The sequence below is a fragment of the Accipiter gentilis genome, chromosome 32, assembly GCF_929443795.1.
Source record: "Accipiter gentilis chromosome 32, bAccGen1.1, whole genome shotgun sequence".
Taxonomy (NCBI): Eukaryota; Metazoa; Chordata; class Aves; order Accipitriformes; family Accipitridae; genus Astur; species Astur gentilis.
The window spans coordinates 5,900,181-5,928,051 of record NC_064911.1 but is presented as its reverse complement, the minus strand read 5'-3'; the positions used below and the strand labels follow the sequence as shown (position 1 = coordinate 5,928,051).

Here is a 27,871-nt window from a genome sequence, read left to right as displayed (position 1 = left end):
ATTTTGCTAGTTCAAGTTGTTCAAATCTAAGAAGGTATGACTTTCACAGAAGGGAAGTGCAAAAGCCTTTAGACTAAACTTTCTGTTTACAGGATTTGAAAGAGTTTGCAGCATTGCTACCACAAGTGAAACAGAAACCATGACTCCACAAACGTTTCTTTGCAGCAAAGCTAGTTTAAATCTCATCTGCCCTAACACCACGTTATCGTATTTCTTTCCCCTCCCTTTCCCAGCACTGTGCTACTCATGGAATTTGTGTGTGTGGGGAAAGCACAGGGAAGAGGAGGGGTGGGATGTGATGGCACAGCATCCCTCCACTGCCTGTTTTGCAGGTTCAACTGAGGGCCATAAATAAAGAGCTCAAGCCAACACTGTGGCCTATAAAAAGGAATCAGCTTGGTAGGTTGCTTTCTTTAAGCATGAAGTACAAACTGCATCCACAGTGAAAGTTCATAAAATATATTTCAGCATCAACAGAAGAGGACATTTCAAGTACAATTTAAAGTTTGGAAGTATTCTTTTAAGACCATGATTTGTGGAGGTCTTCTGATTTGCTAGCTCACCAACTCTCTCTAGATGTCCCATTTACCCTCTTCTAAGCATCAGCATTAGTTCACCTAAATTTAATCTGACTGAGGACTAAGGGGAGAAGCCAGCAATATAACCATCAAAAAGTTGACAGGAGAGACTAGAGCTTAAAAGGCAAATTTTAGCATACAGACCATTAATGTTTTATGTAAGTTGGCGTAAACTAAAATTCAGGCCTCCATAATGTAACCCTATTTACATTATTTGATATTTAGCATATGGTATAGCATGTGAAAGACAGATTACAAAACTTATTTAAATCAACGTGATTAACTCGAAGCTTTTACAACCAGTATGTTGCTACTATGCTTTGAAGCTTTGTTAAAGTAACACATATGACAAACCAGAGGCAAAGGAAGAAGACAAGTTTGCATGCCTTGCACAGCACATCTACCATCATTCCAGCCAGGTATGGCATGGGGTGATAAAACAGCCGAAATGACTTAACATATAGTTACCCCTGAAACAGCCAGCCCTTCCTGCAGCCACATGGTTCTGGTTTCCTCCTTTGTGACAGCTCCGGCCTTATCTAGCTGAAAAATTCCTATTTTCTTTTGTTAGGTCAATTTTCTGAATTAGCAACAGCAAAACTGTTGCTCCTATGCACAGGAAGCGAAGGGATGTGTGACCAGGAGAATTGCTCCCTTTGGCAGCAGTGAACTGCTAGATAAGCTTGGCAAATCTTTCCAAACCACACCTTTATTTTGAGGAACCAGTTAAAGAAAGTCTTCTAATCATTCCCTAACTCGGAAAACAAGCAACTCTGAAGATATCCAGTTAACTGCTATTCAGAATCAAAGGCAAGATGAGCAACAGGAGCTAATAAATTGAATGGATACACAAGCCCTAGCTAACAACGGACAACAGAGCCAATAACAAAGAGCAGAAGTCTTAGGACACTGATGGATGGACCATTAAGAGGAACCACTCAAGTATAACCCTGAAGATGTTCAGCCAGAAACTTGGTAACCCAAAAGAAGAAAATTAGGATGCTTCAGGAGTATTGTGACAATGTACAAAAATTACCATTAGATGTTTTGAGGAGGCATCAAAGAAAAGGGAAAGATCAAAGTGGATGGGAGAAGAATGCTATAATGGGTGAGGGGAATAACACAGACTGATTGTGTGCAAGTTGGCTGCTGGTCAGCATGCTTGTATGGTTGGACCCTGTGCCACTCTGTTGTACAAACTCACTAAACACTATTTCTAACTATTTCCTGCGTCAGTGTGCTCTCTATTCTCAGCGTGTGCCTGTATGCATTTGTTCCGCTAGCAAACTTCAAGTGGGACAAGCCAACAAGTTAGAAGAAATGAGCAACTGTTGAGATCCAAGGTCCAAACCAGAAACTGCTAAAAAGCCCAGGACACAGGCTGGTCCTGATGTACCATTCAGACAGCAGATGACCCAGATGCGGCCAAAGAATGCCTGACTGAAAAGTCACTGCACTTGCAACCAACATCACAGCATAATGGGAGGTTTTCCCAAAGCATGCATGGCTTATCCTGAGATCTCACAGCAGCCTGGGGGGGCTGCACCACCACAACAGGTACTGGAAAGACTCACAGATCTTGGCAAAATGCCCAGAACCCTGGGTAAGCACAAGTGATAAGTGAGTGAAAGTATGCATAGGCACCACTACTGAACTTTAGTTACCCAGAAAGCAGGAATAGGATAAGGCCATTTATGCTGTTCACATTTCAAGCACTGCTTGTGTTTATGTAGGTTCTTGCAAAGTTACTGTCCTCCTGTCTGTGCTAACCTGTCCATGGCCAGCTGTGTCTGTGCAGGATGCAAGTGTTCACGTGCATCTGGAACGTGAACTCAGACTTACTACTCTCTGGGCCTGGGAACAGCAAAAAGCAGTATGCTGTGGTGGACTAAAAGAGAATGAATTCACTTGGTCCTACAGTCTTCTATATTTGGCAATCCTTAATAAACTCAGTAAAAAGAAACCAGCAAATCCTACAAGGCCCCTGCAACTGATGTCAGGTAGTGTAGTCCAGGTAATTTATAGTTTAGCATTAAGAGAATTCTATGCGGAAATGCTGCTGAACAGTTGTCTGACAATTTTGCAATCTGATTTTAGCTAAAATGTAGACTAAGTAAAGCCATATGTTGGTTAATGCCTAGGTCATAGTGACACTGCTTGATTTAGAATGACCATTAATCAGTAGCTTCATTGCGTAGGCCTGGTTACTTTGTATAAACAATGCATGCTTTGCCAATGACTATACCCTTGAAGAAGGAACTAAAGACTGATAAAAAAGAAACATGCTGCTCCAGAAGGCACAGAAGGCTGGATGATTGCCAAAGAAGCACGAAGTCGGGGAAAGGTAAAGGCGGCAGGGGGAGATCCTGACCACCGACACAATTCAAAACTGGAAAGACTTGCCACCCCACCCCCACAAGGAACATGCTTGCTAATTTACATAGCAAGCAAGGCTAATTTAAATATAATTAACCAATAGTAGATGAGATGGTGACTACCAACCAATGAACGTAAATTTAGGCAGGTTTTTACTAATCACATAACAGGAGAAATATGTTGTAGTTCTTTGGTGTGGTGTGCTATCTTTGTGGAATTATCATCTAGCACCCATCTTTGCGCAAACATGAAATAAATAAATATTTTGGCTCTGTGCGTAAGATTGGCTTATTGCACACCAGGCATCAAACCCTACTTGTGGGACAACAGTAGTACATATGCCATTAAGAAAGAAAAATGTCAATCTGACTACCAAACCAATATATTGTAATATTCTGAATGGTAACAATAGGATCAACTCCTTCCCCTACCTAAAGGAAAAAAGTTTTACAACAAGAAAAAAGTATTACAGTCAAGTACTCAGGCAAACTATTGATCTACCTACCTATAAGTTCTGCAATCGCACTGAAAGGCCAGGTATGACTGGTCGAGTTGGTATGCAAGAACTTTGGACAAAGCTGAAATAAACCACAAACAATGGCATTAGTTTGTGCTCTTCCATGACACCAAGCCAGAAAACAGTACATTAAATAAAGTAACATTAAATTAAGCTGTTTCGTACAACACTACCAAAAAGCTGTAATTTAATTTACTTTTAGATATTGGCATAGTAGCACCTTTTAAAGGGAACATTAATACAGCTATTAAAGACAAAAGAGCAATACAAAATTCAGCACAGTATCACACTATATTCTGGGCACATGTTATATTGTCATCCTATCAAACTCTCTTTACCTTTATAAAAATATAAGGAACTATTGCTATATACTGATGCTAGAGGTTACAGAAAACATCAAAGCCTTAGTCCAAATCTAGCAACATAAGTACACGCTCTCAAATGTTAAAAAAGTACATCTTAAATCATGAATGTTAAACTTAATCCGAAAAGTGAGCAGCACCTCATATACTCAGTGGCTTACTGTCTGATGTCATTGCTCCTTTTGCCCATATTGATCAAAATCACCTGTCAGATTCTCTCAACTAGTGGTTTGCGCTTTTAGCAATTTCACAGAATCATAGAATGGTTTGGGTTGGAAGGGGCCTTAAAGATCATCTAGTTCCAACCTTCCTGCCATGGGCAGAGACACCTTCCACTAGACCAGGTTGCTCAAAGCCCCATCTAACCTGGCCCTGAACACTGCCAGGGATGGGGCATCCACAACTTCTCTGGGCAACCTGTTCCAGTGCCTTACCACCCTCATAGTGGAGAATTTCTTCCTTATATCTAATCTAAATCTACCCTCTTTCAGTTTAAAACCGTTACACCGTGTCCTATCACTACACTCCCTGATAAAGAGTCCTTTCCATCTCCAGCATTCTTGTAGGCCTCCTTTATGTACTGGAAGGCTGCTATAAGGTCTCCCCAGAGCCTTCTCTTCTCCAGGATAAACAACCTCAAATCTCTCAGCCTGTCCTCATAGGGGAGGTGCTCCAGCCCTCTGACCATCTTAGTGGCCCTCCTCTGGACCCACTCAAGCAGGTCCATGCTCTCTTATGTTGGGGGCCCCAGGCTAAACACAGTACTCCAGGTGGGGTCTCACGAGAGCAGAGTAGAGGAGGACAATCGTCTCCCTCAACCTGCTTGTCATGCTTCTTTTGATGCAGGCCAGGACACAGTTGGCTTGCTAGGCTGTAAGCACACACTGCTGGCTCATATGCAGGTTTTTATATACTAATACCCTCAAGTCCTTCTCAGGGCTGCTCTCAGTCCACTAATTGTTCAGCCTGTATTTGTGCTTGGGATTGCCCCAACCCATATGCAGGACCTTGCACAGGCCCACCTCTCAAGCCTGTCCAGGTCCCTCTGGATGGCATCCCTTCCCTCCAGCGTGTCAACTGCACCACAGAGCTTGGTGTCATCAGCAAACTTCCTGAGGGTACACTCAATCCCACTGCCTATGTCACCATCAAAGATGTTTGTTTTGGGTTTGTGTGGTGTGGTTTTGGTAGCAGGGGAGGGGCCACAGGGATGGCTCCTGTGAGAAGCTGCCAGAAGCTTCCCCGGCTCCAAGTCAGATCTGCCTATGGCCAAGGCTGACCCAAACAGCAACAGCAGTGGTGCCTCTGTGATAAATATATTTAAGAAGGGGAAACCTGCAGCGAAGAGTGCAATGTGAGAGAAAGACCCATGCAGATACCAAGGTCAGCGAAGAAGGAGGGGAGGAGGTGTGCCGGAGGAGGCGAGGCGATGCCCCTGCAGCCCGTGGTGAGATGGCAGGCTGTCCCCCTGTAGCCCACGGAGGGGAGCAGGGGAGCAGATGCCCACCTGCAGCCCATGGTGGAGTAGCCCACGCTGGAGCAGTTGGGTGCCCCCAAAGGTGGCCGTGACTCCATGGGAAAGTCCACGCTGGAGCAGTCTGCTCCTGAAAGACTGCGGCCCATGGGAAGGAGCCATGCTGGAGCAGTTTGTGAAGGACTGCAGTGCACGAGAAAGACCCACACTGGAGAAGTTCATGGAGAACTGTCTCCTGTGGGAGGGACCCCATGCTGGAGCAGGAGAGGAGTGAGGAGTCCTGCCCCTGAAGAGGAAGGAGCGGCAGAGACAAGGTGTGACAAACTGGCCCTAACCCCCGTTCCCTGTCCCCCTGTGCTGCTGGAGGGAGGAGGTAGAGAGAACCAGGAGCAGAGTTGAGCCCAGGATGGAGGAAGGGGTGGGGGGAAGGTGTTTTAAGATTCGGTTTTACTTCTCATTATGCTTGTTTTCATTTGATTGGTAGTAAACTAAATTGATTTTGTTCTTTCCCCAAGTTGAGTCTGGTTTTTTCCCATGACCATAAGTGGTAAGTGATCCCTCCCTGTCCTTGTCTTGACCCACGAGTATTTATTTATGTTTTCTCCTCCTCATTCCACTGGGGCCGGGGGGAAGGAGTGAGCGAGCAACTTCATGGTGCTTTGTTGCTGGCTGGGCTTAAACCACAACAATGTTAAACACCACCGATCCCAAAACCGACCCATGAGGAACACCACTCATCAGTGGTCTCCACTCAGACATTGAGCTGCTGATCGCAACTCTTTGAGTGTGACCATCCAGCCAATCCCTTATCCACCAAGTAGCCCATCACTCAAATGCATGTCTCTCCAAGTTAGAGAAAAAGATGTCGTGTGGAACAGCACCAAATGCTTTGCACAAGTCCAGGTAGATGATGTTTGTTGCTCTTCCCTTATCCACCAACGCTGTAACCCCGTCGTAGAAGGGCACCAAATTTGTCAGGCACAATTTGGCCTTAGTGAAGCCATGTTGGCTGTCACCAATCACCTCCTTATTTTCCACGATCCCTAGCACAGTTTCTGCTCCATGATCTTGCTGGGCAGAGGTGAGACTGACTGGCCTATAGACTCCTAGGTGTTCCTTTTTTCCCTTTTTAAAAATGTGGGTTATGTTTCCCCTTTTCCAATCAGTGGGAAGTCCCCATACTGCCATAACTTCTCAAATGTGATGGAACGTGGCTTAAGCACTTCATCTGTCAGTTCCCTCAGGACCCACGGATGCATCTCATCAGGTCCCATGGACTTGTGCACCTTCAGGTCCCTTAGATGGTCTCAAACCTGATCTTCTCCTACAGTGGGAGGTTCTTCACTCTCCCAGTCCCTGCCCTTGCCTTCTGCATCTTGGGCAATGTGGCTGGAGCACTTGCCAGTGAAGACTGAGGCAAAAAAAGTCATTGAGGACCTCAGCCTTCTCCATGTCCTGGGTAAGCAGGTCTCCTGTTTCCTTCTGGAGAGGGCCCACATTTTCCCTAGTCTTCCTCTAATCACCAACGTACCTATAGAAGCTTTTCTTGTTGACCTTCACATCACTGGCCAGATCTAATTCTATCAGGGCTTTAGCTTTCCTAACCTGTTCCCTGGCTGCTCAGACAATTTCTCTGTATTCCTTCCAGGCCACCTGTCCTTGCTTCCAGCCTCTGTAGGCTTCCTTTTTGTGTTTGAGTTTGTCCAGGAGCTCCTTGTCCATCTGTGCAGGCCTCCTGGTGTTTTTGCCTGACTTCCTCTTTGTTGGGATGCCTTGCTCCTGAGCTTGGAGGGGGCGATCCTTGAATATTAACCAGCTTTCTAGGGCCCCTCTTCCTCCAGGGCTGTATCCCATGGTACATTACCAAGCAGATCCCTGAAGAGGCCAGAGTCTGCTCTCCTGAAATCCAGGGTAGCGAGTTTGCTGTGCACCCTTCTCAATGCCCTAAGGATCTTGAACTCCACCATTTCATGGTCACTGCAGCCAAGGCTGCCCTTGAGCTTCACATTCCCCACCAGCCCGTCCTTGGTGGTGAGAACAAGGTCCAGCATAGCACCCTTCCTCATTGGATCCTCTCTCACTTGGAGGAGGAATTTATCATCGACACATTCCAGGAACCTCCTGGACGGCTTATGCCCTGCTGTGTTGTTCCTCTAACAGGGTGGCTGAAGTCCATCACGAGGGCCAGGACTTGTGAATGTGGAGCTGCTCCTATCTGTCTACAGAGGGCCTCATTAGCTCAGTCTTCCTGGTTTGGGTGGCCTGTAGCAGACCCCCACTGTAATGTCACCTGTTCCTGCCCTCTCTTTAATCCTGACCCATAAGCTCTCGGTCAGCTCTTCATCCATCCCCAGGCAGAGCTCCATGCACTCCAGCTGGTCACTGACATAGAGGGCAACACCCCCTCCTCATCTCCCCTGCCTGTCCTTCCTAAACAGCCTGTACCCCTCCATTCCAACACTCCAGTCATAGAAGCCATCCCACCGTGTCTGCACGATGCCAATGAGATCGCAGCCCTGCAAGCATGCTCACGTCTCTAACTCCTCTTGTTTATTCCCCATAAATATTTGATCCCGTACATTTTAAACTCACTTATGATAAGATGTAACCAGAAGAACGTAGCCACTACTAGGATTAGATGAGAATATGCAAATAAAGTACCTATTTATGGGATGTATCTTATAGGTGTCAGTGACAAGAGTATTCTCAAGTAATTTATGAAAGGCTGGGTTCTTATATATTCGCCTAGATCAAAAGACTAGGAAAACAAGACCTAAATAACCATACAACTTAAGGATTTGTCAGTGCAATGCTTGGAGAAATTTAACTACTGAAACTGATACAGTTGCATTTCCATTACCACTGAGAATATCTGTAATTACACTTTTACAAGGCCTTTAACACAAACCCACTGCACATATATGCTTAAGCCTCATTACCATAGTTATGCTGATGGCATAAAAAGCAGTTATCTATGAACATATAACATTGGAAATAGTCCTTGCACAGTGTAGTTACATCAGAAAACATAATATAATCCACATTATCATATATTTAAAAATATTTTTCTGATTTTATATAGTGTGTGCATATCCATACTTCATAAATTTTACAGAACTACTACACTGACAAGCACTTTTATATAGTTAGTAAAGTGTAAATAAAAGCAAGCAACCACTTCAAGTCTCCAAGCTCATTTATCAGTGAAAAGGAATAATGCTACAAGCAAGTTCTAGAGCCATGAGCCAGGTACCAGAGTGGGAGTAAGGCAGCAGCAGCAGCCCTAGTCCAGATAACATAAATTGCCAAGAAACCTCACCTTGATTCTAAGGTCGTAAGAGCACAGGACACACTTTCAGACTGCAACTTAATCCCTGCATTTCTCCATCAAGCTAGAGTACAAGCATGAACAGACATCACATTCTTCGTTGCCATCTGTGCTTTAAAACTCTAGTTTTAGAAAATCTGGTAAATTGAGTCAGGCTAAGTCACTGTACCCCTTTCAAATTCCTAACAGATAGTTACAATAATTTAGAATCCAAGAAGAAAATTACATCAAGCCCATTAATGGAAACCTCACATATTCCGTGGCACATGCTTAAAAGGATTTCTCAATTTCTTCCTCTGCCATACAGTAACTCAGTGGTTCTTAAGACCTCTGTATCATTCTCTTCACTTCAACATTTACAGTGCTGGCAGCATTTGTTCCTTTGCTTTCTAAGCTTCATGCTCAAAATATACAAGAACAACTGGGGAGGGGGAGAGGAGAGGGTGTTCTGCCTGAAATCCCTCCTTGTCAAAACATAAACACTAACCCTTAAACCCCCCCCCCACCACACAGATGCACATTCAAGCATTCAGCATCTGCTCAACTCACTGCTAAAATATTCCTCTGCTGCTAGCCAGTAAAAAACTCTAACCATACACAAGGTAGATTGGGACCTCTGGAGTTACTGTTGGCATTGTAACCTCAGCAATATGGACTTGGCAAAAAGTCCAGATTATAGTTCTGATAAAGGCATGAACTCACAGTGGTGAACCTCCCCTGATCACCAGACAATGCTGATGAAGGAAAGAATCTCAGTGTCACTAACACTGACATAATTGCAAACAAGTGCCCTTTTTTCCATGAAGCAAAGCATACACGTGCACAGCAAGAAAATCTCTTCACATGTTGCCTGTGTAACACAATGCTTGTCCATCCCTCATTTCACTGCTGTATACTAGTGATTAACTTTGAGAGAAAAAAAAGCAGCTTAAAGAAACAGCATCTTCTATAAACAAACACCAGAATTATGCTGATCTTCTCTGGATTGCTGTTTCAAGTGGTAAAGTTTTGAGAAAGGCTGGAAAGTGGTACACAGAACTGGGAACCTGTGAACAGGTATATGAAAAGTGAAGATATGGGTTGGAACATGGAAACTATAACAAATTGGTTCTTGGCTCTAATATCTTTTCACCCAGCAAAAGGCAAATGAGTATCCCACTGGGTAGTTCATGGGAAAGTCTACCTCAGAGCAGAGAGCACCATTTGCTCATGTAAGGCACTGAAACAAGGGCACACGACAAAACCAGATTAAAAAACAGAGAATAGTGGTTTAATGCCATTACCGTTGTAGCTTGCTTCAGAGCATACCAGCTGTTAGCAACAACACATCATTTCCTGATGAATGCATCAGGAAATATTTAAGCCCATTTTGTCCCCTTATATTTCATTTCATCAAAGGACCACTTTAATTAGCTCCATGAATAACTGAAGTTCAATAAATACAGTAAGAAAGAGTTAGTCCCCTGGTGAACACTCACTTTTGGCTATGTTAGCATGACAGTATGCAGCATGACATGATCCAGTTGTTTTGTTCACTGGGCCTAATATATTTTGTTACTAAGTGGGTTTTGGTTAGCAATTTCACTTTTTCTCCTGAGACAAAGTGCAGCCAAATTCCCTTTGGAGATATAACTAAACCTCCCCCTCCTTCAAACTGCATATACAGTGCATATTATAAAAAGACTAAACTGCACTAAGAAGAGCATCTCCTACAATTATGACCAGCAAATATGTAAGAATAAAGCAGCTTATCTTTCAAAAGTGACATGCAGCTTCAGGAATTTTAGTTTTCCAAGAAAACTGGAACTCTTCCATCCCTTGCAGATCATAAGGCATGCACAAATCGAATTACCACTGAACAATCTGTCTTATCTTACAATAGTATTTCACAACTTCTTGGGGAACAACCCCAATGCCATTTTCCTCCTCTCCCTCCCAGTCACGCTAGTCCAGTTACATGACTGTGTAATGAACCACATCAGGGAGCTGATCCAAATTAAAAAACATTTTTAAAATCTTATTTTTAACCTGGATCACTTCCCTGATCTGTTCATCGTGCAACTGAGCAAAAATTTTACCAGAACAACAGAAGGAGATAAATGCCAGTGTGGGAACGAGTTACCAGGCCTGCTCACGCTGCCTGTGTTGTTTATACATGCTCCTGAAACTAATGGAAATATTTTGGTGAAACCCAAAATATTTTCAAAGAACAGCTGCTGACAGAAGAGACTGTGACCATCAGCTCTCTATTGTTCTCTAGAAAACAGAGCCTTCTGCACTGTAGGACACAACCTATCAAAACACTTTATTAGCTGCTTCACTTCTTTAGTGAAAACCCACAAAAATCCCAGCTTTCACTGCAAATAGGCTGAGTGTAAATTTTCAGTTATGACTACTAACAGACAAAACCAAACAGCATCCTAAAATTAATTCAGAAAGGTACCAATTGCCCCAACTTCAGCTTAGATTTCTCATCTGTATCTGTAAGAGTTCAGCTTGCCAAAGTGATTTCTACTTGAGAACAATTTAAACGCTGCAGACTGACTTGTGATATGCAGTTTTTTTGCAAAGGCTGATTATTAATGCTGATGTATTTTTCCCCTCAAGAAGACTAATAATGCATAAAAAAAAAAAAGGAAGGCCTCCCTCCTCTTTTTTTTTTTTTTTTTTTTAAACCTTGTGTTATCTAAAGAAGAGCACTCCTCTAATAAAATATATCAGACAAACTGTGGATTTCAAACACTTACAAGAATCAGAGACCTGAAATGAAAGTGTAATTCTTAAACTTCCATTCAAGTAGATGACGTTTATAGCTAACCTCTACAATCATGGCAGTTTATACTGAAGTAATTTAAGCAATGCTGAGAATATACTAACATATATTTTTCACTCAAATATTTGATAAGTTACTTACTGTAATGATCCAGCTTCTTTCCACTATTCTATAAGTAAGGTTATGAACCAGGTGTTTGTAACTATGTGTGCAACTTAAAGGCATAGATAGCTGAAGTCAGAAAGGCTTAAAAAACCGTCCTGTTTCATCAGTGATGTATCAACAACTGAAAAAGTAGCTTTAACTTCATTTGTATTAGCACAAATAAGGAAATGACCAATCGCCACAAAGGACAGCACAAGCAATACTGTGACTGAAAAACACAGTACAGTAATGGATTTAACCGCATGTTAAAATGTAATTAGGCCTCTTGCAAAGAGTAGTTAAGATTTTAAGTAACAACCTTCCAATTAGAGGTCACCGAGTTCACAGCTAACTACATCACTACAACAGACTATGAAATTCCGCCCCCTAATAAACAACCCAACCCACCCACGGGCTCTAACTCCCCCTCCCGCACCGCCCGCGCTAACTAACCTAGCTGATTTTGTGCCGAGGCCCAGGACGGAGAGCCCCCCCCCCCCATCCCCCCCGGCCTGCCGCCCACCCCGCCCTGGAGCCGGTGAGTGACGCCGGCCCCCGGGGGCTCCCGCTCTGCGCCCCCGCCGGCGGAGGGGCTCGCCCAGCACGGCCGGCAGGTGCCGGTACCCGCGGCCGCTCTCGTTCAGCGAAGTGACCAGACCACAGCCCGCCGGGGGCTGGGTAAGGACGCCGCCGGGGGCTGGGTTAAGGACGAGAGAGAAGTCCGAGGCAAGGAGGGGGTGCCGGTTTGTCTCAGACGAAGGGCTCCGCAGCTCGCCCTTCCCGACGCTCGGCCGACAACTTTTTACCCCCCCCCCGAGGGGCGAGGCGTCGCTCCCAGCCCGGGCGGACTCCGCTCCCCGCTCTGGCCGAGGGAAAGCGAGGAGCTGTTCAAGCGGCGGCCGCGGCGGCCCAGGCAGCTCCCTCCTCCCCAGAGCACCCTACCCCCAGCCCCGCCGCCCGCCCGTCAGCCGCCGCGGGCCTCGCACAGGCAGCCCCCGCTCCCCTCGGCTGCCAGAGAGCGCCGACCCCGCGCCGCGCACCCGCAGCGGGGGCCGCCGAGGGAGCGAGAGCGCGTCCCCTTCGGAGACCTCCCCCCGCCCGGGCCCCGCGGCGATCCGGGCCACTCACCGCGCTGAGGCGGATGCCGCCCTGTGTTTTCGCCGCCATCTTTTGTGCCGCAGCGAGAACCGGGGTGTGGAGCGCCCGCGCTTCCGCCTGGCCCACTCCCGGGGGGAGGCGGGCCTTGGGGCCCGGGCCACGCCCCCTCGCGGCGTGGGGCGCGGGGGCGGGTGGTGACGGGAAGGCGGTGGCCGCGCGCCGAGGGCAGGCCCCGGGGAGGGGGGTTGCAGAAGATGGAGGGGGGCCGCTAGGCCTCAACGGCCAGCGCGGCTGTCCGTTAAGCGGGCACTCGAGAGGCGTTCAGCGCTCTGGTAGTACTAGCTGCCACGCTGCAGTATTTCCCAGCGTACATGCAGCGGGCATCAATGTTTTCAACATAGGCAGCGTCATCGGACGTTAGCAGCTTCTGGGGTGCAAGGTACGTCACGCAGCGTTACCGAAGACGTGCAGAGAAAGGACGAAATCGGAAAAGCGGCTTTCACAAAGTCATCGAAACCATACTCCTCTGGCCTTAGGTGTTCAAGCTCGGTTGTATTTCCAAATGAAAAGGCAGTACTTCCAGGGCATTTGCCCTGAACATAGAAAAATGTACAGGCCGAAGTTTGGAAAGCTCTGGCGCCCAGAGGGAGGGTTACGCAACGGCAGGCCCTAATTTCGCAGGGAGAGGCGCTCCCCCCACGCGGGGTCGGTGCTTGTCCGACAGCCGACGATGGCCTGACGCTGCAGCGGCAGCAGCTTCCTCCGTCTGCTCCGCACAGTTCTTCCAGACGCGCAAATCCAGAAAACTTGTCCCAGGACCACAGGACTGGGATCCCAGGGTGGAAAGTTCAGGAATGCAAAAGATAGGGACGTAAGAGCTGGAGCAGTAGGGGCGTGTGGGGCAGCCTTTCCCTAGGCAAGCGTAGGGGCTAGCAGAGACTAGCACTGAGCCGCTGCTGCTAGGATCCAAACAGGTCTACAGAGTTCTGTACGCAGCCCTCATCCACTGAAGTTGAATTTGAAAGCTTTTACAGAACCTGATAAAAATTGAAGTTGGTGAGTGAGCACTACAGGTAGTCTGAAAAGTAAGAATTGCATTTGAAAGGGTATTTCAAAATAACATTTAATAGTATGAGAAGAATTGCATTCAAATATAGTATCAAATACACGTAACCATTACTTAATGCTCTATTTCAAATTCTGCTGTTCTGTGGCAGTTACCTTGGTTGCACCTACTATTGTTTTCCTTCAGGAAAATGAAATCCTTTTGAATATTTAAATACATCTCCCTCTGTGTATCATGCATTGAGGCTGTGCTATCTCAAAGCTGAAGTATCCAAGAGAGAAAGCTAAGCTTGGTTATTCTGAAAACAAGCAAAGAACTACACAGCAAAGCAAAAGCATCTTCTCTCCTCTTCTTGATACCGAGTTCTAGGCAAAGGTTTTCAGATTCATCTACAGTTAAGTTATTCTGCTTTGACAGTACCAATTTTAAAGCAGTACAATCCTCCTTCATGTGGATTTAACAGCAGTGGCATAAGAAGTAAAATGACTACAGTCAGTCCCATATAGAAAAGGAATAAAGTTACACTGCTAGAGATACTTTTAGGCCTATGTAACTGTGCCCCTCCAGCATCCAAGTAGGATTTTTTTTTTTTAGTTAGAGCCCTTTCCTCCTTATTCACGTGCTATTTATAATGATACAAGATCTGCTTATATACTAAATTTTAAAGAACTTTTTCTTCTTAAAAATGAGATTCTGCTGCAGTGAAAGGATTCTGCAAATCACAAATATCTGAGGCCATTTAAAGCAGCCATCTGAAGAACCACAGAACAAAGGTAAACGTACATATGAAGGCAGAGGTTAGAAGCAAGTGGTATTTTCATGGAAGGTAAGATCATCTTAGAAGTCAGACAGTTATACAGACCTAAGTCACAGATTCTGTTTTTACAGTTCAACACCACAGCTGAGGAGGATGTGACTGATGTCCGATCCCCCAAACATCTGAAGTACAGGCAGCCAGAATGGGACATTCCCTTTCAAGGGGAAGGATGACAAAACCCTCAATCTGAGTAACTGGTTCACCACCTCCAGTTAGCGAGGAAACTACGTGAAGACACAGGTTTATAGCTTATGGGAGAATGTAAAACACATGGTTTGATGGCAAAAAGTTGTCTTAGATTTTAATAGGCCATTTAACAGCATCACATCAGCATTTTAAGGGAAATACCCACGTACGGAATGCAATCACCAGAAAGCTGAAAGTAAAACTACCAAATCATCCTGAGTATTAGCAATATTCTCTCTAAAAATTATTGAAGATATGTAAGTAATGAACACAATCATTTTTAAAATATTCTGCTTCAATTTTCAAATAATGAAAAGTAATCCTTTTAAATGGGTAACTTTTCAGTTGTGCTCATTCCAATAGCATTAGAGATCATTAATAAATTATATTGATACAAATAATTCACATTCTTAGTGACTACACAATATTACACTTCAGTCTATCACTTAACTGTAAAAATGTAAAGAAGCTATTTAAGTTTAGCATAAGCCTGTTATAGTATTATCTTCATAGACCATTACAGTATTATCATAGTAAAGCATGTTGTTCAGTGTTTCATTATTTTAGTTTATAATCCAAAGATGAAATCTTCATATATCTGTAGGTAAAAAGCACTGCAGAGTAGCCTTTCATGTTTGTTGTGTGAGTTTTGAAAAAGTAAATCGCTGACCTCACAACCTGGTGACATTAAACCACACATTTTGTATGTCCTTTTTTAATTAGCAAAAACAAGAGTGATGAATTCCAGTACCCAGCACATCTACCTCAGTTGTGATGTTCCAAATAACTCAAGTAGCATGTACCAGTCTACAGGTATATCTTACAAAACCAATTTCTCTGGAGGCAAAGGTGTTTTAAAAAAAAAAAAAAGGCAGACAAAGCTTTTCACCATGAAAAATATGATAAACTTCCCCTCCCAGACAAATGAGCATTGCAAAATGAGTCAGATAATCCACTAAGTATGAAAATTCAATGGAGTCCATCTCCTCATTTAAAAAAACTAAGCCTTTTGTTGTACACGTTGCTACGATGGTGCTTATCTGCTGGCCGTCAGAAGTGTCCTTCAGACATGCAGCTGCACTGTTTTGTGGTAGAACTAATCCCTGTCTCCTGGGTAGTGGTAGCAGTGCAGTTCCAAAATAAGCCGCACCTTGAACATTACTGTAGTCATGGCACTGTGATGATCCCCCTACCTCTTTTAACACCTAGGAACAGCCAAATACATTCTTTTGTATATAAAGTGTTCTTTAAAAAAAAAAAATCTTATTTTCATTTTAATTAGGCTGTTAGTGTACAGCAATTTATATTTTTACAGAATTATCTTCATTTAGTTGCATTTCAGAAGCTGCAAAGTGACCTTAGTCACTGAAAGAACAAAATTTTTTAGTTTAAAAAACTGAATTAGAAAATTTTTAGTCAATTAACTAAAATAAAAAACCCTCAAGTAATGTAAATTACAAAATGTTACTGCATAGATTTGTCTTTTATGCATGTTTGTCTTTTATTTAGGAGTCACTAATCCTGGAGAATGCTATTATAGTACAGAGTTGAAATTACAAACATGGTAAGTCTGCAATTATTTGCACAATGCTAAGACTTATAAAATACATCTGTTTGAAATTTAAATGATTTGTTTAGAAGTTTTCGGACAAGTTAAAGGAGAAGTAGAAGTGGGCTTTAACGTCAGGAAATGGCTTATTTGCAAACTGATTGTACACTGACATGCAATATTAGCTTTTTCTTAATTTTACTTTCAGAACACAGTCCCAAAGGCGGCTTAAAATACTTACTTGAGAAGTTACTGGATAAATGGTACAGTTGCTACTTTCACCAAGTCAAAAATATCCTTCCTTTATTTACAAAATCTGTTTAATCCTTCACATTGAAAACAAATAAAAGAATACAGTTACTATGATAAATTACCACTAAACTGTACTTTTCCCCCCCCCACAGGAACTGAAGAATCCTGCTTTTTAACATCAACTCAGAAGCCTGGATTATTGAAGAGCACTCCACAACAGGAAGAAAACCCAAAATGTAGTTTCAAAACTTGGGAAAAAAGAAGAGAAGAATTGCAGTAAAGTCTTCCCTTTTTTCACTATTTATTCACCACGAGCCAAGTGTCCCTTGTGTGGCTTAACTTTCCATATTTTCAAGGAAGTCACATTCAACACTCTCTTCAAGCTGTTGCAAGATCTTTATGCCATTACTGCCAATGTAGTCCATAGAGAAAGATGTAGAAGCATGTGAAGTCTGGGACTCGCTCCTGTTTGTTGTAAATGCGCAACACAGAGTCTTGAAGAAGGGCATAAGCTGCGTGATGCTAGATACAGAACGGAAGTTCAAAAGAGGAAATTTGTGCTTCTTGGAAAGTCCCTCAGTATTGTTTGTTTCCTGTAAGCAAACAAACCGAGATTTACCAAAGGTTTTGCATTAAGACACAATGTCGTTAGGGCTTGTCTGAACCCTGTACTATACACTTTTTTCATACTAAGAGATCCACAGCCTACAACTGTATCACAGAATAAATTGTATAGATGGTATACCAAGTTATGTCTATATTTGGATTTGAGGTTCCATTAAACGGATGTGTCACAAGTTCAGAAGTCTGCAAATTTGGACTAGCCTTCAGAATCAGGTATCAAACAACAGAATACAGAGATATCTCTGAGAAATTCTAATGCCCCTATTTTCTTTCCTGGAAGAATTAATATTAAACCTTAATGGTAATTAAAAATGCTGTTATGGTAAACTTTCTTGACAAAGTACAGCATGTTCTTTTTTATAAATACCGGTCTTGTGTGAGACAAATTGTCTTCACTGGGTGGTTGTGGGAAGATTTAAGGGAACAACCAGAAAACTGTTTATCATTCTCTCACACTCAACAGCAATCTGACCTCTTCAGGATATATATGTGAAAGCAGGCAGATCATTTTTAAATGCCTCATGAATTTTATTAGAATATCTAAAAACCTCTTGCCTACCTTAAAACCTTGTCACTTGTTTAGACAAGCAAGTTAAAGGATTAAAAAAAAAAAGAAAAAAGATTAAAGTGAAGCATTCTTTCTTTACCCCATATTTCATCTTCAGCAGATCCATGATTCTTACAATGTGTGGTCTGCATTCCTGATGATGTTCTACCAGATGAGAAGTCACTGTAGATGACTCTGTGTCCACCTCAGGGACAAATGCCCATTTGTACCTGAAACAAATGGATCATTTGATAAGAAGTCAGGCAGAAAAAAATCCTTATTTGGGTCATACATAGTTTAGTAGAGCACTGATTTGTTTACAGAAAGAGCTGTCATAACTATAATTTTATGCTATTACCAGAGCCAAACTTAATGAACAAGGATGTTACTATCATGTCAGTATTTAAATACAACTGGCCTCAAAAAAATCCCAAGTGTATGCAAAGGGAAAACAAAGAACAGTCTCTGTCTTCCTCTTCTCCCAATTTTTCCAAGTGTTGTGGTTTAACCCCAGTCAGCAACTAAGCACTGTGCACTGCGCTTACTCCCCCCCCCCCCCCCCCCCCCCCCCCCCCCCGTGGGATGGGGAAGAAAATCGGGAAAAGAAGTAAAACTCGTGGGTTAAGAATTGTTTAATAGAATAGAAAAGAAACTAATAATGATAACATTAATAAAATGACAATAGTAATAATAAAAGGATTAGAATATACAAGTGATGCACAACGCAATTGCTCACCACCCATTGATCGATGCCCAGTTAGTCCCCAAGCGGTGATCTCCCCGCCCCCACTTCCCCCAGTTTCTATACTGCGCATGACATCACATGGTATGGAATACCCTGTTGGCCAGTTTGGGTCAGCTGCCCTGGCTGTGTCCCCTCCCAACTTCTTGTACCCCTCCAGCCTTCTCGCTGGCTGGGCATCAGAAGCTGAAAAATCCTTGACTTTAGACTAAACACTACTTAGCAACAACTGAAAACATCAGTGTTATCAACATTCTTCTCATACCTAACTCAAAAACATAGCCCTGTACCAGCTACTAGGAAGACAACTAATTCTATCCCAGCTGAAACCAGGACACGAAGTCAGAGAACCTCCTAACGAGCATGGTGAAATCCTCCTATACTGACAAGTCCAAATTGTTTTCCCAAATACCCCAAATTACATTTGTCTGAGTATCAACATCTGCACTTATAAAAAGAACTGATGGCAAAATTAAGTCTAGAATAAAATAGATCTGGAATTACTTTAAAGAATAAGAATGGTAACAACCTGGAGAATGAGTAAGTAATTAGAGGACTTACATCTGAAACAACTGCATCCTGTCAGGTGGAAATGAAAGTGCTGTGTCCAAAAACTTACAAGCTGATAAGTACAAGGACAGTTCATTCTGTTGTATGTCAGATCCACTGCCATCACCTGAGACTTTCTGTTTGCTTATTTTGCTGTTGCTCCTGTGTTAGTTACAATTAAGAAATGTACCATTAAAACATAAATCCACTAAATGTTTTTCATTCGGCAAAAGAGAAATGTACACATTTACACAAATGACCACTTGCACCTGTGTGCAACAAAAACTATTTTTATTCTGTGTGACCACTGTGATTAATATGAAAGGCTGTTAGAAGAAAAAGTAATCTAAAATATTTAGAAAAAATGGCAACATGTTAAAATATTAAAATGCTGACTTAGCATCTCTTCTATTTTTGTATGCAACTAATAAGTGGTACTTATGTTTTTTGAACGTACCACTATTTTAGCTGCTGAAAAAAAATCCTGAACTATGATTCATCTGTACCAGACATACACAAATGCAATGACAAAAAATCCTGTTGTCTCCTCCCTACCCCAGAGAATTAAATAAATAAATAAATCACTATTTGCCAATACAGAACAAGCACAATTGTTACCAGCTTTCACAACTCCTCTATCAGACAAATGGTTATTCTTACTTTGATGGTTCATCTTCCTCAGTTAAATCTTCTTCCAGCTGTAGAAAAGTCTGAATCTTTAAAGAAATAAATTATTTATGGTGATGCTGAAATGTTCATACGACTTAATCATAAAAAGACACAGACTCTTAGGTTACTCTTAGGACTTGCAACAAATTAACAAATCATGAAAGAGATTACATTAGCAACAACAAAATTAATCAAAAAGGTATTTCCTAATGACAGTTAATTGTTTTCCCAAATTATCAGACTAATGTAAAACTATGAAAATATTTCCTTTTACAAACAGGAGGTGTATTTGGGAGGAAGAAACAGCTGAAATGGAAAATAACACACACTAATCAGTTTCAAATTACTACTTATTACTTACCAATTCAGTTACCATAATTGGCCACAATGAGGTTAGATGCTGAGGAGAAATCCTTAACAAAAGAACTCTGAAGAAGAGAAACATCTGTGCGGCAACTACAGAAGTCTGCCCAACACGGAGGTTCTCAGTCAGTCGTTCTGAAATAAACATAAAAAAAGTAAAAACAAAACAAAACAAAACAAAACAAAAGAGTAGTATCTTCCTGAACATGTGTTGTTTTGGGAAATAAAAATTGTAGAAGGTGGCAAAACAAAATTTATGCTTTATCATCAGTTTTGGCTTGAGTACCTTGCACTCTATTAACAAAACTGTGCTTCAGAAAAAGTCTGAAGACATGGTGGTTTTATATTGGGCAAAACTTTGTCAAAACTGACATTTAAAGAGAACAGTAACAGCCCAAGACTGGCTGGAAGACTGCCACAAAATAATCACGCTTCCAGTCATATTTCCAGACCAAAGGCTTTGGAACCCAGATTCCTGTCTCCCTCTTAATGAGATTATTAATTTGTTAGAATTCAGAGATTCACAGCATCATAAATTTAAAATGGAAGTATGTGTTGGAAAACAGGTGATATTCCTTTCTTACATAATTTATATGTGTTACAGCTGAAAAAAAGAGGCAGGTGAAATTACAAATCTTACCTTGTATTAAGGGAAGATAGAGATGATACTGATCAATCTCTCCACTGAAGACAGCGAAAGCTTGCCGCTTTAACAACATTGCTTTTTGCTCAAAACTTGGGTACAGTTTTAAGGCACTGCTCTGCATATCTATAAGAGACATAAGAAATATCTACCATAGAAAGAATTCTTATGTTTTGGGCTGAAAATAATTCTTACATCCTGAAATCTTTTAAAAAGAAAAACTTTCTTTAAGTCTACTAATTGGAATAATAAATTTGTGTTGATCCAGATCTGCTCACGCTAGCAGGAAAATTTTATGAAAGAAGCACTGCAACTCCAATGAGGCAGTCCAGTATTTTAAACCCCTGTCTCTGCCCTTATGTGTATTAATCTTCCCCTCTTTTCAGTCTCCTAAATCCACAGATGAGTGATCTCAGACTTACTGAGAAAAAAAGGAAGTAGGTTTAAAAACATATATTGTTTAAAAAAAAGTGCATTATGAATTAGTCTCACACTGTAACCCTCAAATATTCTATTAAAAGATCTGAAAAAGAGACTAAAGTTGCTTTTTCTTTTGAAGCTCCATGCAAATTCAAGAGGTTCTATCCCACCCCTTCCCCCACTTTCTTCTATACTCTTCTCAAGCCTGAATTAGAGGTCAAAGCACATTGCACAAAGGTTTGCTGTACTGGTGCACCACATTCCTATAGCTTGATGCCAGTATACAGATACCTGCAAAGTTAGCCAAAGTCTCCTTGCTTTCTGACAGGGAACAGCTGCAAAAGGTCACAATTCAGCAACTTAAAAATATAGTAAAATGTGAATGCAGGAGTCCAACATTATCATTTCTAGAACAAAAATACTTGAGGGGTGTTTTAGACGTGACCAAAATACAGAATTAACTTAGCACAGGTTTTAGCTGTGAATAAAGTTGGCACATACTCAATTATGCAGAGGCATTGTCTGCATCTCATTGATACATTAGTACATTAAAAATGTACCAAATAGCTCAAATGCAAATAGATTTCAAATTCATGTAGAAATAAGTTATCAGTAGCTGATACTTACTCATCAAATCTTTAAACATAGTTTTCTCATGTGTTAGAAGATGGTCAATAATGGATCTCCAACTGAATAAGATATAGAAGGAATTAGATAACCAGGGAAAGCTGTGGTATGGATTCACCTCAGAAAAGATTTTGGTCAAACATTTCATACAAGGAAACAGTTTCCAAACGGTATTCAACATGCAGACTCTTTTCTGGTTTAACACATACTGCATTCTATGTCCTCCAGCTCTACTGTATGCAGTTCCCACTAAGGGGAGTATCAGCATGGAACAAGTTTATTCTTCTGCAGTATAATGAAAACTTCAGTGCTTATAATGCATTTAGAATTAGTTGTTGAGACCCGTTTTTAACATTATTACATTCTATAACAAAGTACTAAACAGGATTTTCTTTCCAATATTAGCCATTCTCCTTTAAAGCCTTCCTTTGCAAATTCAGAATAGAATCTTGGAGTGCTACAATCTCATGTCTTACTGAGTGCATGAAGTGTCCATCTGGAAAAAAGCTGGATCCATAAACAACTCGACAACTTCTTTCTTCCAGGCTCGCTTTGTATAGGCGTATCCACTTAATGAGCTGAGCAACTGAGCACCAGCACGAAAACTAGGAATGTTGTAGGCACTGGGGGAAGAGAACAATAATGATAAACATACATATTTTTTAAAGTTCAGTTTATGTAACCAGAAAATAAACTCCAGAGCTTCTAACCAAATTCCCTCAGTAATAGACTATGTCTACACTAGCTCATAACGTGGATCAGCAGGAGATCAGTAGATCAAAACAGTTTATGCAGAAGCTCCACACATTTCCAGTGTACCTGGTTCAGGGAGATATTTTCAGATTAGATGTATCACAGCACAGCACTGCCTGTCTCCACCACAGATGTGGTTCAAAACTTCTCCAAAACAAAGTTTCCAATAGGCTTTGAATCCTTGTCAGCAGGCCCCTTTAGAAGGTACCACACTAGACTTCATGTGTCACCCAGATAACAAGCATCAGTTCTCATGTCATCACCTGTATAAAAATATCACACATAAGCCCTTTTCTCCTAGTGCTGCCCTGTGCACCATCCCAATGGTGCACCATGGACACCATGCTCTGCAAGGCACAGCAGGGAAGGAGCATGGGGCTCAAGTCAAAACTGGTAGGAACAAGGTGAAGGGACCCTGCATGAACGGATGCTTGTCTTCTGGCACCTCAGTTTCACTGAAGACACAGATGTCAAACAACATCCTGCTACAAATCCTTACTACGGTAACTGCTTTGCCCATGGCTGAACAAAGTTTTCAGGTTGGTGAGGTGGTGCTCAAACTGGCAGGAATGTGAGAAGGGATGCTGTCAAGGTCCTCTGTTGTGAGGTGGCACCATACCTTCACTGAAGTCTTCAGCAGCCCCTGTGTTTTCAAGGGGGAGGCTACTGCATTTTTGTGGAGCCCTGCAACCAAACTACTGCCAAGCTGGGGAGGACAGAGGCATGAAGACAGTCTTGGAGGTTATAGTCCAACTGCTGAGCAGCACATACGAGTAACATGAAAACCATCCAGCACATCTGTGGGCCTGATGGGGGCTCCACATTTTAACCAGTGACCATCTCACTATGGTTATGGCTAAACAGATCACAAGGACTGCTGGCCTTGCCAGGCTGACACTGGAGAACCATCAAGAGACATCTGTAGGCATCTCAGCAACTTCCTCAGGATTCTGATGCTCATGTCTTTTGATCCATCAGTCTCAGATCAAAGGGGATGGTAGTATCTTCCTTGCAAGAAAGTAAAAAGCTGGCTGACTCCTGGCATTCAGATCTTCATTTGCATTGCAGAAGTAGTCATTTATCCTCTGCACCAGTTCCCAAGGACGTCCTGACAGCAGTGGTGTCCATGCCAATTTTAACTATGCTGTTTCCATGCATGGGGCAGAGATGGGATGAGTGTTTGCCTTACAGCCACTGGCTCACAGCAGGCCCAGCACAGCAGAGTGATGACAGCGTTCCAGAAACAGTTTCAGTAGTGGCTGTATGCTAACATACACAGAAAGGGGAGCTTTAAGTAAAGGCCAAAAACCCAGATGGGAGGAACACTACAGTTAAACAAACAGCTGTTACAAAGCTCAAACAAGAAAAGGTTTCAGTTCCTGGGGGAAATACAGCTCATACCTTAGAATGGAAATGGAGGAGAGGACAAACACAACCATGTATATTGCCGTGTGGGCCAACAGGGCCTATACAGAGATAAAATTAACAGAATTTGGCCAATAAGGCCTAACTAGCACAATGCTGATGGGAATGGAGAGGACAGGATAGGGCCTTATAGCTCCTGTGCCTTTTACCACACCTCATCCTTCTAACCTGACTTGCACACACGGATGGGGGCTCTGCTGTCCACCCAGGCATCAGCCATGAGAAGGTCGGCAGCAGGCAGAGCTGCTTCTTCCAGCAAGCGCCCAGCAACCACCACCACCAGGGAAGATAGTTCACTGGTCCTCCTGCTGGGGCTGTCCTTCTCCCACCTCTTCAGAGCCTCCCGCTCCCAGGCTTTTGCCAGGCTGGTATCACATGAGTCATGTCAGTCATGCTCAGCATCCTGCAGATGCCTTTCCACTACAGCCTCTGTCATCTTCCTCCTCTGCAGTGCTGTCCTGGCCACTGGGTGCTCAAAGATAGCCCTGTGGGACGCATACTTCCTCCTGCCCACAGCAGCATGGGAACAAGGTGGAGGGACATGCGCTGCAACTCCCTCTTCAGAGGACTCTGTGGAGGAGAGAAGAGCAAACCCATCAGTCCCCGAGTGCCTGTGAGGATACATGACAGTTTCTTGCCTGTGGCCTTCCTCCTAGCCTCTGGTTTTCTTCAAGGAGTCAAGGTTAAGGCTTTTGAGCACAGAGAGGGCCTCCTGTCAGTGTGCGTTCTCTGTGCTCCATGCCACACTCCTGCCTGCCCAGACCAAGGAATGACCTAGGCCTGTGTGCTTGAGGGGACATACACAACAGTATGGGCTGTCCCTCCAACTGCAATCAATACTCAGAATGCCCCAACACAGAATTTTGCTAGATAAGGTTAGGACATGCCATGGGTTCAGAGCTCTGCGAGCAGCAATGACATGTCAGCAGACATTTTATCCCTACAAACATAGGAGATGCATGGCCCCAGCTGAGTGCCTGCACCAGGCTGTCTGCCATAACCAGGGACAAAGGCAGTAGTTCACCTTGCACCCTGTGGAATCAAAGCCTCGCAGGTGAGACTGCACTAGTGCTGCCCACTGCCAGTGCCTGGGTAAGCATGGGAGAGCCAGTGATATTTTTGGCTTATTCATATGCAAAACAAATTGAGCTTCACCACAAAACTCCACAGCTCCTCAGTTAAGAGACTGCTTCATGTTCTGAATGAACGCTGCTGGCACCAGACCATCAGCCTGCAGGTGCCTGGTGGGGGAAGGAAAGGCACTGGCAGCATGTTCTTATTGCAGAAGCCCAGAGGGGGCTGCGTTATTCCCAGGTGCTGTGCGCACAGCTGACCCCCTACCCAGCCCAAGGGCAGAACCCACAGTTCCTGACAGAGGTGACTGATATGTGGAAAATTTTCTTCACATCTCATGGTCCCAGGGCAACTCCTTCTAAAGACAAAGTAACCCTTGCAGTCAGAGCAATGACTTACACAGCTATGCTACTGCTCTGAACAAAATACCTTAATTTCCACCAAAAATGAAGGCATTAATTAATTCACTCACAAAGTCACCATTAAAATGGGCATGGACACATACTGTACACATACCTGGGTTTTAACCAACAGCTCTCCTGAAGCCAGCTGTGGTGTGGAAAGGAGTCTGTGGATGTAAAACAGTCCATGGAAGTGCTCCTGCCCAGATCATCCTGTAGGGTTCAGGGACAGCATGCACTGCTCTAGATACTACTGCATGGTGACCCTCAGAATTGAGTTGAAATAGGGTGCAGGCTTGGCGGTGAGTGGATACTTGAAGATTTCTTCTAGCTTTCTGCAGTGGGCACGTCTGCTGTGCTGTTCCTTATCTCCAATTGCAGTCCTGATCTTCATGCAGACTATCAACAAACTTTTGACCGCCTCACAGGAAAGACTCAGCAGTGGCATTGTTTCCTTATTGCCCTTCTTCCCCAACAGGCAGAAGAGGTAGGTGTCAGATTGGCAGAAATTGAAAAGCAATGATAGCAAAGGACAATAAAAGCTATAGTGTTCAGCAATGGAGAAAAGCAACAGATCATATAAAGTAGGAAGGGATGACATGTCAGAAGAAACACAGAAGGATAAGGAAGAAGCAGCAGAAAGACAAGTATCAATGTCAGTGAAGAGCTGAGGGCCCACAGTAGACAGCAAGTAGTAGGGCAGGATGACTTGGCTCACAAGCACAGCTTCAGAATGTCCCAAGTTTGACAGCCTTCTACTGGCACATCTGGTATGTATGTGCTAGATCTCCTCATGGCAGCGCAGTCAGGAATTAGCAAGCCCTGTTGGGTCACTTTTGTATAGGAGCTTCTATTAGTTTCCTCCAAAACGGATTTAGTTCATGCACTAAAACTGCTTGGAGTACTGAACCAGCTTTTTATAAATGGAGACAAATCAAGAGATTCAAAACTACACTACTGCTCTAATCAAATTGCTAATGTAAACATAGCCACCAAGTATTATCCTGAATTCTGATCATCCATTACAGGAAAAAGAATGGTCAGGAAAAACACTCTAAAAGCACTAAATCACAATTTAATGCAAAACATGGCAATGTCCCTAATGCTGCACACGCTTGGTATGGCAGGGTTGACAGACTACTCTTAGGTGTCTATGCTGAGAAGGGATTTAGACTTATTAGCATAAACTTACTGGATATGTAAGATAATCCTCCCCAAAGTGAAATTTTGTATTACCCTTCTGTTGAGGATAGCTTATCATTCAAGCTATAAGATCACCAGAAAACTAAGGCACAGAGAACTTAGAACAGCTGACAGGATCAGTGACTCTACAGCTTAGCAACTTTGCAAAATAATTATTACAAAATCTTACCAGCTCAAATACCAATTAGTTATGCTCATTACCTGTGCTGTTCCAGTTGAGGGGCACGTGTGTGTGAACAGAAGGAAGAGGGTGGTGAAAAGTATTCCCAGAGGTTTATTTTAACTAACTGTGCCTCACTCCCTAGGTCTTCCACAGTGAGTGGAGAGAAAAGCTCTCTGGGGTGTGATTCAGGACAGCAATGTCTGAGCACAGGAGCTTTATAGGGCTAAGGCTTGTAAAGGAAGTTGCCCTTCCTTGGGGAAAATTTCACTTGTTAATGAGAATAATGAGACTTTTTTCCTAGAGCAAAAGATCAGCTCTATGGTGTGTGAAGGGGAGAACATAATTAATTATCTGTCCTATACAGGTGGCAACTAAATTAGAGGATTATTTATATGAATTTTTTTTATCTCAGGTCTCCAACCCTTACAATTCCCCTCGACTGTTAAGCACTCCTGAGAAGATGAAAAAGCAAAAGTCTTACACTGTGGTCAAAAAAGTCAGATATAAGAAAAATCACATGTGCAGAGAGAGAAGTCACCTGTGGTTGCGTAGATAAGGAAAGACATAATAAAGCAAACGTGAAATCAATGGCACAGCTTTCTCCTTCTCGTCGCTCCGGTAAACCATGTCCAAAAGAGAAGCAAGAACCTTAAAAATGAAAAGAATGTTTCTTTAAACCTTTACTTGGTATTTCTGACAAAAGGGGAAAGCATGCCATATTTCAGGCTAGAATGCGTGTGCACATGGGATGCCTCAATAAAGATATAAGCTCCCATTTAATCTACCAGGAAAACCTAATGTATTCCTCTGCTCAATAATACCAATAAACAACCACCCCACAGATGGGAGCAGCAACTACAAAACTGTTCCTACTTACTTCTGCAAGGAGAGAAAGAGCTTGGACACTGTATATCGAAGGAGCAGAGGCAGAAATCATCGAAGATGGTGCCACTGATGTATCTAAAAGAGGCAAAATCATTTAGTTTTCCCTTCAGACAAGACATATTTAAATTTTGCTGTTTGCTAACTTTCCTCCCAAACAGCACTGTTATTTGCATATTTGTACTACAGTGAAATGCTTCTGGGAATGTTGCCACAATGACATACCTCATGCCCTATGCTGTTCTGTCACATGTACTGCAGGTACC

The 27,871-nt window shown here is 42.9% G+C and overlaps 2 protein-coding genes and 1 long non-coding RNA gene across 17 annotated transcripts in view; 1 reads left to right on the top strand and 2 right to left on the bottom strand.

Annotated features, from left to right (window-relative positions):
* The window catches only part of MORC3 (MORC family CW-type zinc finger 3), a 36,251-nt gene extending 23,473 nt beyond the window's left edge, over positions 1 to 12,778 (bottom strand). For 2 of the 4 annotated variants that reach the window (XM_049834764.1, XM_049834766.1), the window contains exons 1-2: positions 12,681 to 12,778; positions 3,460 to 3,532 (exon numbers count right to left, since the gene is read on the bottom strand). In XM_049834764.1, the coding sequence (XP_049690721.1) occupies positions 3,460 to 3,532; positions 12,681 to 12,719 (112 nt within the window). In that variant the 5' untranslated portion in view covers positions 12,720 to 12,778. The remainder of the gene's footprint in view (positions 1 to 3,459; positions 3,533 to 12,680) is intronic. The other 2 variants (XM_049834768.1, XM_049834767.1) reach the window with 2 other exon arrangements.
* A 74-nt stretch (positions 12,779 to 12,852) lies between these two features.
* Positions 12,853 to 16,784, top strand: LOC126053303 (uncharacterized). 2 transcript variants are annotated; one of them, XR_007510326.1, is made up of 4 exons: positions 12,853 to 15,532; positions 16,229 to 16,283; positions 16,477 to 16,531; positions 16,673 to 16,762. It is a non-coding gene; the product is annotated as an uncharacterized LOC126053303 (long non-coding RNA). The 2 variants fall into 2 exon arrangements; XR_007510325.1 differs by lacking the exon at positions 16,477 to 16,531 and having other exon boundaries at positions 16,673 to 16,784.
* DOP1B (DOP1 leucine zipper like protein B) overlaps positions 15,526 to 27,871 on the bottom strand; it is a 54,064-nt gene continuing 41,718 nt past the window's right edge. For 5 of the 11 annotated variants that reach the window (XM_049835341.1, XM_049835340.1, XM_049835344.1 and 2 more), the window contains 10 exons: positions 27,601 to 27,683; positions 27,262 to 27,371; positions 22,181 to 22,327; positions 21,705 to 21,766; positions 20,655 to 20,783; positions 20,013 to 20,149; positions 19,643 to 19,698; positions 18,995 to 19,144; positions 17,792 to 17,921; positions 15,526 to 17,113 (listed from right to left, as the gene is read on the bottom strand). In XM_049835341.1, the coding sequence (XP_049691298.1) occupies positions 16,856 to 17,113; positions 17,792 to 17,921; positions 18,995 to 19,144; positions 19,643 to 19,698; positions 20,013 to 20,149; positions 20,655 to 20,783; positions 21,705 to 21,766; positions 22,181 to 22,327; positions 27,262 to 27,371; positions 27,601 to 27,683 (1,262 nt within the window). In that variant the 3' untranslated portion in view covers positions 15,526 to 16,855. Of the gene's footprint in view, positions 17,114 to 17,791; positions 17,922 to 18,994; positions 19,145 to 19,642; positions 19,699 to 20,012; positions 20,150 to 20,654; positions 20,784 to 21,704; positions 21,767 to 22,180; positions 24,453 to 25,472; positions 25,824 to 27,261; positions 27,372 to 27,600; positions 27,684 to 27,871 lie in introns of those variants that run through there. The other 6 variants (XR_007510322.1, XR_007510321.1, XR_007510323.1 and 3 more) reach the window with 6 other exon arrangements.